Below are 17578 nucleotides of genomic sequence, written 5' to 3'. Positions count from 1 at the left end.
TTATCAACATTCATCAATTGCAGTTCTTAATCACCTTCCTTAATAGAAAGATCTCTCCTACATTGTACCATTCTTCACATTGCAGTATCTCCACAGTTTCCTTTTTGTTCTCCACAGCAAGATGAAAGAACCTGTTCATCTTCTTCTTATCTCATAGCAAATACATGAAGGCTTGCTGAGTTACCAGTATTTTTTTTTCTAATTTCCAATGTACTCAGCATCTTTATTATTGCCACAATTCTTGTCAAGCTTCTCAGGGACCCAGATACCAATGTTTGGAACCCATTGTTTACCAACACTCAAAAACAAGAATAATGAGATGGAGGAATTTGGTCCTGGGTGTTTTATAGGGCAAATGTTTTTCCTAAATTGATTTACTTTTTACTAACTTTATTTAGACATTTATCATGTAACACGCTTTGCACTGATTAATGTAGCCTGTGTGATAAGCTTCCTTTAGTTCATTCTTCCAGACTAAAATTAATCGCTACCCCCTCCCCTCTGTTGGGGAAAGCAGAGGAGACCAAGAAGGCTGCCCAGGGCTTCAGTCCCCGAGATGCAGGGAAATCCATGCGGATGTGGGCGGGAACCTCTGGCGGAAATGCAATGGATGGAGCCTTTCCTCTGTGTTTGTTTTACATGGCAACCTCCATCAGCAAGGAATGCCATGTGGAGCTAAATGGACAGGAAAGGACAGGGGGACCATCTGAAGAGGTGTACCCCACTTTATGACCCGGGAAAGAACCCAGTCCTACAACTTAGAATGGGACTTTGCATGTTTCCTTATGCATAATCAGAAATACTAATCAGTATATTTTGTATTCTCAGGAGATTGGGTAGCATAAGCAGTGTGCTTAGCACATGATAGCTAGCATTGTTCTTCACAAACATCTATTTGCGCCTTACAATTTTTGAGAAATAGAGTGGCTGCTTTTATTTTCTTGTTTTAGCAATTGGCTGACAAGGATTCCTCTCTTATGTTTAACTATCATGGGTGGCGCTTTTTCATTGCTGTTGCTGACTTTCTTTTCCTCCCTATCCTCCTCTAGGGAAAGAGCAAACATGTTTCTGAATTTTGTAGGAAAATCTCTGAGCCTATAGAGCAGTACAAAGCTACATATGTGAGCAGTGTATACATTACGTCATCCTTTCTGTTAGTCCATTTTTCTTTCCCTGTGGCCATATTACAGACGACAGAAGAAGTGTCAGAGACATTGAAGAAAGCAGCCAAACCCCACATGCTGAGCTGGGTCCTCACCTAGATCTTTCTCTTTTAAGACACACATCCAGTCTTCCCTTCTGCAGAATAAATAATAAATGGTTTTCAATTGCAATCAATGTGATGTGAAATTAACCACGGGTAAGGAAAATAAGGCAAACCATCATTTTAGAAATGTAAACCCCATCACCCATTTGAAATCTTTTCTGGAATGGGAAATAGTGAAGGTGTTGGGTTACATATGAAAGGCGTGTTTTAGATATGAGTGAAAAGTTAAAACAATGATTAGTACTACTTCCAAATTGCTGACAGTTTGGTTAGTTTCAGCCAGGTTAGAAGGATTAATATTTTCTATGCCTTTACTTACAGGTTTAACAGGCTTTAACTCAATATGATCCTGGTAGTAGGAATGTGTGTCAAGTCCACCTATGAAATCAACTGAAAATACAATAGCCCAAGTTGAATAAATGTGAAATAAAAGCACATTTAACACTGTTTAAAGCAGAATATATGCATAAGATTAATAACAGAATTTGTGCACTAATACTGGAAAATGTGTACTTGGTGCAAAAGGCTACTAAAATACTGTCAATGATGCAAACACGTGGACATTTTAAGAAGCACGCGAATTATCTGGGCTCATAGGATCTGAAAATTACAAATTTTAATCTTAGGGTAACAATAATTGGTTTAGTGAAAAATGAAATAATATTAAAAAGTATGTGATTGTAAATAATGTGTTTGTCCACATACATGAAGACACAGCCCCTTTCCCTATATATGGATATATATATATTCTCTCTCTACACATTATATATATATGTATATATATTCTTTTTCTTTTTCTATGGTCCATTAAAATATTATTTTTGGCCAAGCTTTATTAACAAGCAATATCAACAGGTATGCTGTGTGCATGTGTGTGTATGCAAAAACTTACAGTATGAAAATATTGTATCCTATCTTGTTTTAAGCAGGCATTGAAGGAACCTTGATGTAGAGAGAAATGAATTAGCTTAGAAGTTCTATTGAATTCTTCACTATTTGTGGCCTTTCTGTACAGTAAGCCTGGGGCAATTAAAGTGTCACCAGCTCACTGACTAGACAGGAGGTTTAGGTGCCCAGAAAACAGTGGATGAAGAAGATCTCTAGACAGAAGAGCTAATCCTATGACTTTTCTAGTAGGTCACCTGTTACCTGGACATCATCTTAAGGAGAGTTGCAATGACAAGTTAGCATACCCGAGACACAGAATCATTTTTCTCTAGAGATAGAGCAAGGGAGAAAAGGGATCGTCTCAGTGCAGAATAAGCTTTTGTTAGGCTAGTCAGTCAAATATCAGCTCCCCTAGCCTTTTGATAGTGGGTATTTTTATGAATGGAATTTTAGAAGGAAGAGGCACATTGATTCAAAATGGAACTGTATATAACTATGTAGACATATAGGCATATATACACAAATACATGTGCATCTATGAATATAACAGTTCAGTTTGAAAATTATATTCAAGAAGATAATACGTCTACAAATAAAGACATCATAGATCCACATCTCTCAAAGCATAAGGAAAAGAATACTGCTGGGCACTGGTAGCTCATGTCTGGAATCCTAGTGACTCTGAAGGATGAGATCTGAGATTTGTGATTTGAAGCCGGTCTGGGCTAGAATGTCTGTGAGACTCTTATTTCCAGTGAACTATCAAAACCAGACCAGAAGTGGAACTGTGGCTCAAGTGGTAGAGCACTAGACTTGAGCAAAAAAAGCTCTACAGGCTCCCTGCCTCAGTATTGGCAATGCCTCCCTCCCCCACTCCCTCCAAAGAAAAAGAGAAGGAAAGAAAATACCCCTCCCCAGTCATGCTGGGGGTGGAGACAGGAGGACCACCGTTCAAAAGGCAGTCCAAGAAGAGACGTGATTGAGACTACTACCTCAACAAAACTAGCTGCGTACGATGGATGACACCTCTAATCCTTGATAGGTGGGCGTTGGAGGTGGGAGGATAGTGTTCAAGGCTGACCCAGACGAAATATTGAGAACATATTTGAAAAATAAACTGAAATGGAAAGGCATAGCTCACGTGGTAGAGTGCCTGCTTAGCAAGGATGAAGTCCTGGCTTTAAACCCCATTCCTTCCAAACCCACAAAATCCAAACAGCGCTCTTCATCTGGACGTTAAAATTGAACATTAGTCTTATCATCATACGATATTTACATTCATGCGTGTCAGTCTGTTCCTTAGTAATCTTAGTTTCTGAGTAACCTGCTGACCTGGAGGCGGTTACCCCCCCTTCCCTGAGGTCGCATCCTAATCCACCTGGCCACACCCCCTGCCCCTGCCCTACATAAGGCCAGGCCTGGCAGTCGCCCCTTCTCTCTGGCCATGCTTCACCTGGGCCACAGGCCAGCAGCTCGGGAGTAAACTTTTCTCTCCTGCCTGGATCCTGCATGGCGTTCTCCTTTATCGGCTACCTACTTCAATAAACCGTATACCTATATGTGAATATATGTGTATATTGTTCAGTATTATTTTTATAAATTTATTTACAACTTTCTTCTCCTTATGCCTGGTGGAGTCTTAGGGTGAGTTCATTTTAAAACTTTTTTTCTTTTTTGGTCTTTCGTGGGACTTGAACTCTGGGCCTGGGCGCTGTCCCTGACCTCTTCAGCTCAAGGCTAGTGCTCTACCACTTTGAGCCACAGCGCCACTTTAATTTTAAAATGATTGTGTGCCAGTCCTATAATGCAGTAACCGAGGGAAGAGTCTCCCTAGATGCTGCTGCTGAACCCCATGCAAATTCTCGACGGGTGTGATATGTGTGATGTATTTTAGCTCAGGTATTTTCCCAAGTTGTCGCTTTGTGTGTGTCTTGGGCAAAATTTTGCAAGGCCAAAGATATAAATGGTATCTGTTTATGATTCTTTTCATCAGACGATGCTGAGAAATTCTCCGCCCTCTCAAATCAACTTCTTTTCACTCTGGTTCAGAATACAAATGTCTCCAATTAAAATCAGAGCTCCCCTAAAAGAGTCTTTTCCCAAGGCAAGATATTTCAAATAGGAAATCATGAAGATGAAGGATCGAATCCTGTCTTTTACTTACATTTGAGTTATTAAATTGGTCCTCTTTTGCTTTTGGGAGCATAAATCCAAGTGTTTTCCTTTAATAGGATTTTACTGTAAGAATTTACTCAAGTCTGTGAAAGCTGACTTTTGGGGACCTTTGACTGAATAACTCATTTTAATTTTTCAATTGACCTTGAATGTAGTCCAATTAAAATGTAGAAGTCATTTGCAAAAATATTTCCAATTATTGTAAAACAAACAAATCATAAGCTGATTCTTCAAAATCTGATTGATACAGGAAAGGAAAGAAAGAGAACTGTGATTTCATGCTAACAGTCTTTTTCCTTGTTTAAAAACACCAGTTTTTTTTAAAGTTTTTATTATAAAACTGATGTACAGAGAGGTTACAGTTTCATACGTTAGGCATTGGATACATTTCTTGTACTGTTTGTTACCTTATCCCTCATACCCCCCTCCCCCCTTCCTCTTCCCCCCCCCGCGGTGTTCAGTTCACTTACACCAAACAGTTTTGCAAGTATTGCTTTTGTTGTTATTTCTCTTATTTTACCTGTTGTCTTTCAATTTTGGTATTCCCTTTGAATTTCCTAATTCTAATACCAGTACACTGTTTCCCATACACTCAGATAAGATTACAGAGATAAAAACACCAGTATTATCATAGGAGAATTTTCATTTATTTCCTCCACATATGTGTGCATATGTATATAAGTTCAAAAACTAAGGCTTCTATCTTCACTGTTAAAGTATTACAGTGTATGGGACAAGTCATATTTGTATTTATACTCTTGTATTCAATACTAATTGATGTAAATCTTATAATCATAAAAATGCCTTTAAACTCTTTCTGAATAAAGGCAGAAGCCATCAATTAAACAAAAATAAGTACTGCAGTGTTATTGCTGTGCAGTTATGCAAATAATTTCTGTATATAACTTTCCTTCATAAGTTTCTTAGTAAGAATACTGTGCTTTTGGTTTTTATTACTCATACATTGTACTTTACCAAAATTTGCATTTCTATTATTTCCACAAACACACTTCATCTTTGATACTTGTTTGTTAATGGAGATACCATATAATTTAAAATAACATTAGAGCTTCTTTTGGACAGAATGACATTGAAGAAGTTTATTTTGTTGCCAAAAATTAGATTAAAAATGGGAGCCTCAGATTTAGAGTTTTGCTTTAACTTTGATGCACCAAGTGCTGGAACACACCATTTCTAGAGAGCACTCAGGCTATCTCTCATGTCCTAGGTTTACCACACTCACCACCTAACTAGAAGTTAAGCTTTTGCTTTGGCTCCGCTGAGTGTTGCCTTGTCACTGACTGTGGAGCACAGAGTCCTTGCATTCTGAATTTGGCTCAGGATGATAAGCAACATTGAATTAATTCTCATGGTGCTGGGAATCAAGCCTAGAGAGTCCTGCACACAAGTCAAGGGCTCTGCTTCTGAGGTATACCTTCTTGTTCATGGGTGTTTTTTGAATTTGTTCCTTGGCTTATCATTATTCCTACTAGAATGTTATTAGGCCCATCTAATAGGTACTTACCAAGTTGTCAACCTTCCTTCCTTCCTTCCTTCTTTCCTTCCTTCCTTCCTTCCTTCCTTCCTTCCTTCCTTCCTTCCTTCCTTCCTTCCTTCCTTCCTTCCTTCCTGCCTTCCTTCCTTCCTGCCTTCCTGCCTTCTTTCCTCCCTCCCTCCCTCCCTCCCTCCCTCCCTCCCTCCCTCCCTCCCTCCCTCCTTTCCTTCCTTCCTCCCTTCCTTTCTTGCTGACACAAGGATTTGAACTCCGAGTCTTGCACTTACTTGGCTGGTACTCTACCACTTAAGTCACACCTCACACTTCCCAGCTTTTTGCTGGTTATATTGCAGGTGGTGTCTAGTGGACTTTTCTGCTTAGTCTGGCTTCACACTTGTAACCTTCTTCATATCTCAGCCATTTGAGCAGCTGGCATTATAAGCATGAGTTACAGTACAGCTTAGCTAAGTGACCATTTTTTATTTTTATTGTTTTAGGTACTGAGGCTTGAACTCAGGGCCTTGAGCTCGCACCTCACTTTTTTTTGCTCAAGTCTGGCTCTACTACCTGACCCACGGCTCCATTACTTATCTATTTATTTACTTGGTAATGAAAGATGAGTCTCATGTAGTTTTGAACTTCATTTCTCAGATTTTAGCCTCCTAAGTAGCTCGGATTATGTGTGTGAGTACTAGAGACCAGTGTCCTGACCTACCAATTCTTCAGGCCTCAAAGAACTTAACTATTGTTACCATGACATTGGTATTTGCATGTTCTCTGACACAAATTCCTATGACAAAAGCTGAGGGGGGAGGTTGATATCAACTTAATTCATGAGGGGAGGAGTCACAGCACCCCAGTAATAATGATGGCTTTGAGGAAAGACTGATTATTTCATAAGTAGCTGACAGCCAAACTCCTGGTGTTCCTAGGGAATGAGCCACGAACCTGCTTTCATCCCAGGAAGCTGAGCCTTCAATTGCCTTCACTTTGGTACCAACCCACAGCCATGTTTCGGCCAATCACAGCACACGAGGGGCCCCAGAGATACTGTGATGTGTGTGTGTGTGTATGCTCTGTACAGGGCGCGGGACAGTGCCATGTCCTAAAACACTGCTGGCGCCTAGGGTGTTACAGGGATGTGCAGTCACATTTCTGAAATAACTTTGTGAACCCTAAAAGCCTCAAAAATGGGAAGATGGTTCACTTGGAGCTTTCCTTGTGATTCAGGAAGTTTCAAATGTATTCCAGATTTTAGCAAGTATCTGCAGAAAGGCAGCCCACTGGCCCAGCCAGGTGTGCCAGGACACAGCTGAAAGAATGCAGATCCAGTCACAGGGGCTGCGCTGACCTCTTCAGAGTTCTTCCATCTTGACCCTTTTCCTGCTTGGTAATAACCAGGCAAACTACATTCTCCTCGCTTGCTGAATCTCCATTCATCCGTAGAGGCTGAGGGGGACAATATCCCTGGATGACTATTTGGCATAATGAATGCTGAGAACAATCATCCAGACTTTGGAAAGTTCTAGAAGCAGCTCCTGCTCTGGGATCCCTAGCACTTCCTCCCTTAGGGAGTAAGAGAGAGGGCGGTAAGAGGCCAATGGTCTCCGGGTGATCGCACAAGCACTCAGTGTGTAGGCATATACAGTGGTCATCTGTCGCATAGGACATGAGACTACATAACTAGTAAGGAAAGGAATGAATATGGTTCATGGTTCTGGAGGTTCAGATGGCCAACAATGTGGTAGCTTCTGACAAGGGTTTGTGTACTGCTTCGCAACATAGGGAACAGCAGCTAGGAAAGTGAAAGAAGCCCGAGGAAGAGAAAAAATGCTAGAGGAGAGGGTGCTTTATGGCCTATTTCTCTGAGCTATCTTATCATCTCTTAATGGCCTCACCTCCTAGCACCACTACAATGGCCATCAAATTCCTCAGTTTGACAGCTCATGCTTATTAACTATCGATCCCCCAAATTCCAAGAGCCTTGTTTCATTTTCTATTACATTGCAACTTGTGAAAATTCTCAGTTTCTTCTCCCTCTTTTCCAGGAAAGCATTCTATTTTTATGGAACTTGCGAGAAACTTGGGATTAGCTTCCTGTGTGGAATGAGGAGCTAAAACGGAAGAGTGGAAATGGATTCATCAGCCACATTTTGAAGCTGTGAGGTTTGACCTTCTATGAAAATTATAAACAAATTTGCACAAGTAGGCCTCCCCGTTTGAAGAGTTTGCTCAACAGATCAAAGAAAACCCCAGATGAAGGCCATTTGTGGCCTGATGCCCTTTGAGAGTACTGGTGTGCTGGGCACAGGTGTGGCGGGGTGCGCATGGAGAAGGGGGGCATGACTCTCCACGTGCTCAATCCCAAGTTCCTTTACTTTTGCTTTCACTTTTGGCTGGCATTGTTTTATTCTCCATGCCCTGAGGATAACAGATGTGCCTCTCAGCATTTGAAGTCACTCCATGAGATTCTTTGCAAATGGCATAGCTGCTTTGTACAACATGCTGGAAGAGACTTTCTCCTGTTTTCAGTGTTGCTCCTTTCGATGTGAGGATATACTTTAGGAAGCGGCTGGCTCTATCTCTATGCGGACCCTTTGATGACACTAACTGTCTACTACCGCCTTTGCTCAGGGCTCTTTACTACAAGAGTCGTCTCATCTTTACAAGATATTCTTAACACTCCTACTCAAGTAGAACACACAGGGGCCTTTTAATGTTGACTTTCACATTTCCTTTAATGGAAAACGTCACAAGCTTTTTTTAGCCTCTTTGGTCTTCATCTTTGTAGTACATCTAGTTTTGTTTTTTTTTCTTTAGTGTCTGCTCTTTGAAAGATGCAACTTGTACCCCATTTTATTACAGCCCTTATGACCGCAAATGAATCTTCCCTAGTAGCTCAGTAGTTGGATACAATTGCCGCTTAAGTCTACCAACTACTATTTGTCCTTACTCTAGGCTCTGTCAAACTTTTCATGATTTTTCAATAACTGTCGGTTAAGATTGATGTGACAGAAGGCCTCCATGTCTTTTCCTCTTTCCGTGAATTAGTACTCCTTTCTAGGAACATTCTCTTGTGGGTGTAACACAACTTAAAAAAAAAATCCTAAACGCATCTCACTTTTCTGCTTTTGGTGCTATGCTTTTAGTTTCATCTGGTACTTCTAGCTTTTGTTACTTTTCTGGGTTCAGATGTTTTGTAAAATTAGGGCTGACAGGTTCTTCCCACTTAAAACCTTTGTAGGACAACATGATGTCTAAATAACAGGATAATGAGTTTGTAGACTCTCTTTGGGGCCAATGAAGCAGAATAGAATGGCTGAAAGGAAAAATCATTCTCAAAAAGGTACATGGCTGAAAATAGTCTGAGAATTTGTCTAAATAGCTCTAGATGAATTCCTTTTCCATGTAACATCTTTTAAAAATAGTTATCCAGCTTTCCCCCATTTCATTTTCATCATTCTTTTTTTATGTTTTACTTTGCTCTATAAATCAAGTGACAAATACTTGTTGGCTTTAAAGTCTATAATTCCTTTTTGCTGTCTGTTTCTACTATTCTGGATATTTCCTCTCTGAAATATTAGCTTCTCTTTTTATAGCCTCTACTATTACTTGTGGTTCTCCCTTCCCTAAGACAAGCTTCATTTTTAATGCCATTTCCTCCTTGGGATTTCTTTTTGAAATCTTTTCCTCTTTCTATGAATTACTGTTCCAAGAAAATGGAATCTGATCATTCCCAACATTAAATTTATTCATGTCTTCCACATTATCTGACAAAGCATCCTGAGTGGATACAGAAGTGAGAAAGTATCAGCACTGCCCTCATTCTGTGTGTGTGTGTGTGTGTGTGTGTGTGTGTACAAGGACATTCTGTGCTGAGTGAGGGCATGGGAAAACTAGCCCTTTGGGAACATCATTTTTTGTTAGAAGAACAATTTATTCATCAATGTGTGCCTATAAATATTTACTTTGTCTGAATTTCAAATATAAAATAAGTAGGAAATCAGTGGTATAAAATAGAATCCTAAGTGCCTCACAGGCCGACCTACCATTCTCTTAGTAAATTAAGCAAACTCAACTGTTTATGATTTCTCAGGTGATCCAGACTCTCCCCAGGTCTTCCTGAGTATTCTCTGGTTTCTCCAAGCTTTCGTGACTTCAAACACTGTTTATCTGGTGTTAACAATGCCTTTCCCATGTTCTCTTCCTGGCGATGTGATACTCACCTGTGATCATGGCTACATGAGCACAGCACCCATGTTCTGTGGATCTGATTCACCTTCTATAAACCATTATCTCCCTGGAAAGAGGCTACATTTTATTTATCTCTGTATCCTTTTGATCTTACACACAAACGTCTCCCCAAAATATTAAAAATATTTGCATAGTGCCAGTGGATCACACTGGTAATCCTAGCTACTCAAGAGGCTGTGTCCTGAGAATCATGTTTCAAATCAGCTGGGGAAGAAAGGCCATGAGACTCTTTGTCTCCAACTAACCACCAAAGAGCTGCAAGTGGAACTATGGCTCAAGCGCTAAAGTGCTAGTGGTGAGCACAATAGCTAAGGGATAGTGCTCAGACCCTGAATACAAATCCCAGGGCTGGCACGTGTGCATATGCATGTGTGGACACACACACATGCACATACATTTTAAGTAGGTGTGCAGAAGGTTTAAAGAGATTTCAACCAAATATGTCAGTTTATCCCAATAACTTGAGTGCACAAATCAACAAATATATGAAAGCGTAATTATTTATGGCTGTCTAAACATCTAAAACTAAGGGCTGGGGATATAGCCTAGTGGCAAGAGTGCCTGCCTCGGATACACGAGGCCCTAGGTTCGATTCCCCAGCACCACATATACAGAAAAAACGGCCAGAAGCGGCGCTGTGGCTCACGTGGCAGAGTGCTAGCCTTGAGCGGGAAGAAGCCAGGGACAGTGCTCAGGCGCTGAGTCCAAGGCCCAGGACTGGCCAAAAAAAAAAAAAAAATGTAAACATCTAAAACTAAGTAGTAATATGTTGGATATGGACTAGAGACTGTAAATACTTTCACATTTGGACAGGTTGGTTGATGACTTCAGAACAAGAAAAGACTCAAGGGAAACAGCTTAGTCAAACACCGAAATGCCTACAGGAGTTGGCTACCCACCTAGAATATGGAAAGAATACAAAATGCTAGGAGGCTTAAAGAAACAAGTGGAATGTCAACCAAGTGTCTGTTCAGATAGATGAGAAGACAGTAAATTGCTCTAGAGAACTAAGCAGTGAAACTAATCAGAAGGGGGACCCTTTATGCAAATCTAATGGCATCTGAGTCCAGGTGCTACCGACACTCTGTAACTCCCACCTGAAAGGTAGAAGGAGAAGCACTCTTGTGCCAGCAAATGTGCATCTGCTTTTTTTTTTTTTTAAGAAGAAATGTAGAATCCCTTTGAAATTTAGGTCCTGCTCCCTATTTGAAAGTTCCTGAACAGGTAGCAATCTCAATTTGTTTGATATACTTATTGATTAGAGAAGTGTCATTTTGACTAGAGAGAACAAAGTAAGTCAGTCCCACAGTGTAAATACTCTTATAAATTAGGGTTTTTAAAGTCGTCCTTGAGATAATTTGTGTCTTACTAGTTTGAAAAGTTTTTTTCAGTTCTTAGTAAAATCAGACAGCTTATGGTAGATGAGTCAGATTCATCCTGTAAAACCAATTCAAAAATTTTAGCTAGATTAGATAAATGTGATTCTATTTTCAAAGACATGGAAAAATCTTATTAAATCTGTGTGATGTTTAAGAAAATTTGAGAGTTAACTTATGTGCCAGCTTATTTCACTAGAACTCCTGATTTGCTGACGCAGTTTAAAATCCAGTAAGTATTCGTTTTATTATGATGAATATTTGAAAAGTTTCAAAAGACTGACATTACAACTAATTCAATGGGGAGTAAATGTTTAAGAAACTTAAAGTGGTAAATAAGACATCATTTAAAGGAATTTTAACTGAATTAAAATAGGTAAAACAGTAAATGAAAGCATAATGAAATATTTATTCAGCTGTCAAATGGATGTTCTGGCGTGAGGTACAACATGGAAAAACCCTGAAAACATTAGGGTATGTGAAATAAGCTAGATCAAAAAGGACACATATCATGAGAAGAGAACTTATAAGAAGTTAAAAGGCTGGTGGGGTGGGGGAAGATGAGGTATTATTATTATTTAGTTAGAAACACCCACTAATGTCCCTCAGATCCCATGTGTTAAGGCTTAGTCCCCAAATTAGTACTACTGGGAGATGTGAGAAGCATAGTGGGAAGTTTCAGGTCACTGGAAGAGGGATATGCTCCCGAAGGGGATTGGGGGATCCTGGTCTCCCGCTCTTCTCTCTTCTTTCCCTTCCTATCTCATACTAGCCACAAGCTACATGTTTTTGTCACCTGCTGCCACTATCGCTTGTCCTGCCGCTATGACAATGGGCTGGCCATTCCTGGACTGAAATCTCCAAACTATGAACCAAAACAGCCCAGATAAGGTGATTGTTTCAGGTATTTGTTACAATGACAGCAAGCTCACTAAAATAGATAACGGAGCCTGCTTGGATGATGAAACTATTCTGGAAACAGACGGCAGTGATGGTTATACAACCCGACTGTGAATGTTCTTAATGTTCCTAGATTGCGTACGCCAAGTGTAAAATGGTGCTATTACTTTATGAACATTTTATTCCAATCAAATGAACAAAACCCGTCTCTTAAATGACTTACCTTACATATGAAACTCTAACCCCTCTGTCAAACATCACTTTGACAATAAATAATCATTCAGAAAAAAATGACCTATCGATGGAATGCTAAACTTTCATTCATACTTAGAGTGTAAGCATAAACAGTTACATGAAGACAAATCGGTCACATTAGGAAGTTGCATCATGATTGAGAACTGAGTAGACAGAGGCAGAGTCTGCTTGTGACCGTCAGAATGCTCATGAGGAATCTCTGATTTCCACCTGTCTTACCCTGATGCCCATTGTCTCAGTAAGGAGAAAAATGTCAGTACTGTGTCCTGGCTTCCACATCAGGACTAGTAAGTATAGGAGTCTTTGTCTTCCTTAAAAAAAAAAAATAGCTGGGCATGGTTGGCTCATCGGCCCTGGCCTGTAATCCTAGCTACTGGGAGGCTGTGATCTGAGGAGCTTGGCTCCAAGCCAGCCAGCCTGGGCAGAAAAGTCCCTTTGAGTCGCTTACCTCCGATGAACCCCTCGAAAGCCAGAAGTGATGCTGTGGCTTAAATTAGTAGAGTGCTAGCCTTGAGCAAAAGAGCTTAGGGCCAGTTCCTGGGCCCTGAGTTCAAGCCCTATGATCAACAACAACAAAAAAGATTTCATTTCCTTCCCCCAAACAAATATGTCAGTAAAAAAGCATAACATGAAGCCAAAGGATCCAAAGAAAACAGTGCAAGTCCACTTTGGACTTTTTCTTATGTGTAAAAATAATGGTATGATTTTCATCTTTTCCTGTAGCTTTCCTGCTCAATAAAGGGTTGAATGGGAAGCTTCGGACGCAATCTTCCCTTTAGTTCACTCTGGAGAGTCCACGGGCCAGGAAAGCTCAGATGAGCTGATTGACCAGTTGGAGCAGTCAGTATTGAAGGAGCTCCCAGCGTCACTACCTTTGTTTTAGCTAGAAGCCTCTTCCAAGAAATGATTTCTCTGCATTTACTGTTTCCTTTGCCAGGAATGCTCTCCTCTCAGCCTTGTCCCTCAGGACCCCGTTCCTCCTTCAGCTCTTAGTTAAACGTTAGCCCTGCAAAGAGCCCTCTGGGAGCCCAGGGACACTCCTCTGTTTGCTTCGTCCCTGCTGTGTGGCAGGAGAACTCTTACAACTCTTTACTCAGGGACCTCCAACCTGGGATTCCGACCATGGCAGGTCCTTTTGGGTGCTCCCCAGTGCCCCCCAAATACTTAGCATCTTCTCAAGTTATGAAATCAACTTTCCATAAAGCAGTGACTCAAGAGACTTGGTCTGCTTGGGCACTGTGGCTCCTCCATTGTTTTTTTTTTTAAAGCTTTCTTGTCTGTGGAAGTTCTTTAGAGGCCAAGTCTGGAATCCATTCTGAATCCCGTCTCCTGGGACACCTGGGACGCCAGATGGCACAGAGGCTGGAGCATATGGTAGAGCTACCTGCCTGGCAGAAGGACAAATGGTCCTAGTGACTCACCAGCCAGTCTGACACAAGCTTGAGGACATCTATTAGGTAATTTCTGAAGGTGGTGCTGAATGAGTAAGGGCTGGAAAGCATTAAGAGTTTTGCAGCTGACTGAACTGTGGCAAAGGAAAATGCCCTTGAGGTGTACTAAGAACTCTAATCTAGAATTTCTGCTGCTTCAAAAAAAATTACAGTCAGGGGAGAGAAAGAAGAGCAAAAGAGAGAAGGAAGAGAAAGAAAAGAAAGGAGATACGAGAGACAGATTTCTTTTGTATCTCATGTAGTTTTCCATTCAAGTCATATGAATACTCCCAAATATATCTCTTAGGCTCCAATGTAAAATATTGCTCCCACAAAGAACACTATCTCATTATGTTTTGTGGCCAGTAAAGTTCATAATACAAAGGACATAAGATAAGCATTCTATCTCTACCTTTTATTGCTGGTTACTTGCATGACATTTCTTCAACAGAATTATAAAACCAGAGCTTCATAAAATCTGAAATATGTAGTCCAAGACTATAGATTTGGAAAATATTATGTGCCATCTTGTTATCTAAAAGGCATAAACATCTCTTTTTATTGTCTGGTCTTTAAAGTCTTCTGTTTTATTGTCAGATCTTAAAATACTTAGTATAGCAGTGTGAGTATAAGATCTATACCAGAGGTGGCTAGTTAACATTTTAAGGACTTGACAAATTATCACTTTGGATGTAGCTGGAAGAAATGCTTCATATTTTGTTAGCTGTATCTGCACTTGCAATTAGACTCATTTACATAAACATGTAGAAATACCTTTTAATTTGTAAAACACGTGCTGCTGAAGACATGGGATTGCCTGATAAGACTCAAGAAAGCTGATTGCTTAGAAACTCAGAAGAGAAAAATTTTGAAGGAGGAAGCAGTCAACAGTGACCCAAACTATCAATTCTAATGAACTTTGGTAAAATTCAAGAGGATTTGACAACTGGAAGGTCATGGCTGGTCTCTGAGTCAGGGTTTGTTGAGAGGATACAGACAGGATTCTGACTGTGGCAGATTGGCAGTGAATGGAAGTTGAGAAAATGAGGGCTGTTTGTCTGGACTACTAGGTAGAAATGTCTGGATGTGAAGGGAAGACAAGTAAGAGACAATGGAGTGAAATATATACCAGGTGAGGAGTCAGGAGTCCTTTTTTTCTTTCTTTTCAAATTTTGTGGCTAATGAGCTGGGGTAAAAGAGGCAATGGGAGGTAGAAACTGGCCAGCTGGCAGGATGGGTAAGGGAAAGATAATTAATGGAGCAAGCAACCTCAGTCTGTCAGCGAGAAGACGATAAAAGCCACAAAATCCTTCCAGATGGAAGGAAGCCTCTCTTTCTATGTCAGAAAGAGAATCATCGTGGACAGATATAGGGGGTTCTCTGGGGAGACGAGGCCCGGGAACTGGAAGAGGATGGGCTTGCTGGTTTCTGTTCTCTCAGGTGTTACTGCTAAGTGTGTGGGACAGAAGAGAAGGCTCGTGCAAATCATTCCAGGTCTTTGGGTTCAATTGCTTATTCCTCAAGCATGGGCATAGAATTTGCTATCGAGTTTTTCTTTAAGATACTGCTAGCTCAAAGCCTTCATTTTTCAGGGAACCCTGAGAAGGTACTGAGTAGCAGCAGGTGAGAGGGCAGTGTGGCAAGGAGGCTGGCTTGCTTGAGACATGATCAAGTTAATCAGGGCAGGTGTGACCTGCTCATCTCAGTAACCAACATTAGGAACCAGGGACTTAGTATACCCACAGTGGAGGGGGCTCAGTGTACAACACAGGGACTGGCAGAAGAGATTTATGCGAGGATGAAGAAAATTGGGAGGGGGGATCATGATTAGGATATTGAACTTGAATTTAAAATTGAATCATGGGGACATTGGCAGAATGCTGTCACCTTCATTTTCCTCTGGCTCCTAAATTTTACTTCTAAGAGCAAAGAGAAGAACCACTGCTCAGTATCTTCTTAAAATCCTCACTACTCTGAATTCAGGTAACTACAAATGTGAGATGTATTTTTTTTCTTATGCTATTCTGCTCCTTTGTGTTCACATCTGGGTCCTTAATCTCTCATCTTTCATTCAGGACCATTATTCTTTCTTCTCAGTTGAAGAGCACACAGCACAGCAAAGGGCTATGGATCGTAGACCTTAAACATATCTTTGAAATTTTGCCTAACTTACTTTTGTATCCCTCCTAGAATGTGAGGAACACATTCACATTTTACTTTGCCAGGCCCTTGGGTCTGTTTTAGTGCATGTGGTATCCTAGATGCCAAAAGACAATCACGTGCCCTGAGAACTCATAAATTGCTGACCTCAAGGTGAAAGCACTGTCACTCCTTCAAATGCTGAGCATGACTTTACGATTATCTGCACTTAAGTCCCACGCATTTCTTCATCTTTCATTTGCACACCATTCTTTGGGCCTTCTGCCCCATTAAATATCCATCCACCATAGGGGGTCCAAAGCAATGAACTCATTTTCTTGTCTGAGGACCACCCAGGCTTTTGCTATGACTTTTTTCCAGTGCTTTGTGACCTTGTTTTTTTGATCACCTTACTTCTAAGTGTTCTCCATACATTATAAATTAAAGAAAGTAAATTTGGACATTAACATTCAAGTCAGTCAGTCTCTGTCCCATTATTATTAACTTCCCTAGTAATTTTTTTTTGAGGAGATGAGACTTTAAAAAAGAGTCCTCCTAGCTCTCACCATTACTATGGCAACCCAACCTCATTCTTCTAGAAGTAGCTAATGGGCACACAGGGGCTTACTTAAACAGTAGCCAATAGAAAACTTCATGGACAGGAGAGTAGGGAAAGTCTTATTAACCACCGCACAGAGTAGTTCCCTAAAGGCATACCAGCAATGATCGAACGCTTGGATGGCAACTTCCTTTTTCAATGTGAGTTATATGAAACCCATAACCAAAGAGCCCACTTCCTTAAAAGAGTTATTAAGGTTTCCAGTTTTCCCCCTTTCCCTTGCCATTCAACCCACACAACCAAGACTAGCCTTTGTGACATAAAACAGATATCTCAGGAACAATCTGCAAATTAATATGAGCAACCCCGGCAGGGTTTTCGCAGGTTAACCACTGCTTTTCAGTGTACCTGGTTTGCCTTCACATTTCTTTGGATTAAAAACATGCTTTTTATTGAGTCTGACAAAATAGTAACAAGACAGAAAGTTTGTCCTCAGCAGAAAGCAGATGATTTCCAAATAAGACATGGACAGGTTTTTATGATATTTCAGAGATCCTGGCCTCTCCAAAGCGCACACATAGGTTTGTTAGATATTCAAAAAAAGAAGAAAGAAATCATGGAAGAAAGATATACAAATTGGATTTTTAATAAGAACAAATGATAAAGAACCATTGACATCCCCCCAACAGCACTGTGCTTTTTGCCAGCTTTTTCAGTGTTTTTAAGAAATAGAAAGAGACTAAGAGATAATTAGGATGGCTGGGTGGCTTGAAATGAATGTCTCCTTCAGTATCTTTTATTCTTCAGAAATGTCTATCAGAAATAGTATTTCCATAGAAG

The 17578-nt window shown here is 40.5% G+C and overlaps 1 protein-coding gene across 1 annotated transcript in view; it reads right to left on the bottom strand.

The window, feature by feature from the left end:
- Positions 1–17578, bottom strand: part of Nkain3 (sodium/potassium transporting ATPase interacting 3) — a 233266-nt gene that overhangs the window by 7378 nt on the left and 208310 nt on the right. Inside the window, exon 6 of the mRNA XM_048358671.1 lies at positions 1587–1657. Within this exon, the coding sequence (XP_048214628.1) occupies positions 1587–1657 (71 nt within the window). The remainder of the gene's footprint in view (positions 1–1586; positions 1658–17578) is intronic.

Source organism: Perognathus longimembris, chromosome 12 (genome assembly GCF_023159225.1).
Source record: "Perognathus longimembris pacificus isolate PPM17 chromosome 12, ASM2315922v1, whole genome shotgun sequence".
NCBI classification, from domain to species: domain Eukaryota; kingdom Metazoa; phylum Chordata; class Mammalia; order Rodentia; family Heteromyidae; genus Perognathus; species Perognathus longimembris.
Note: the sequence above shows the minus strand (reverse complement) of the source record. Positions and strands in the feature narration are given on the sequence as shown.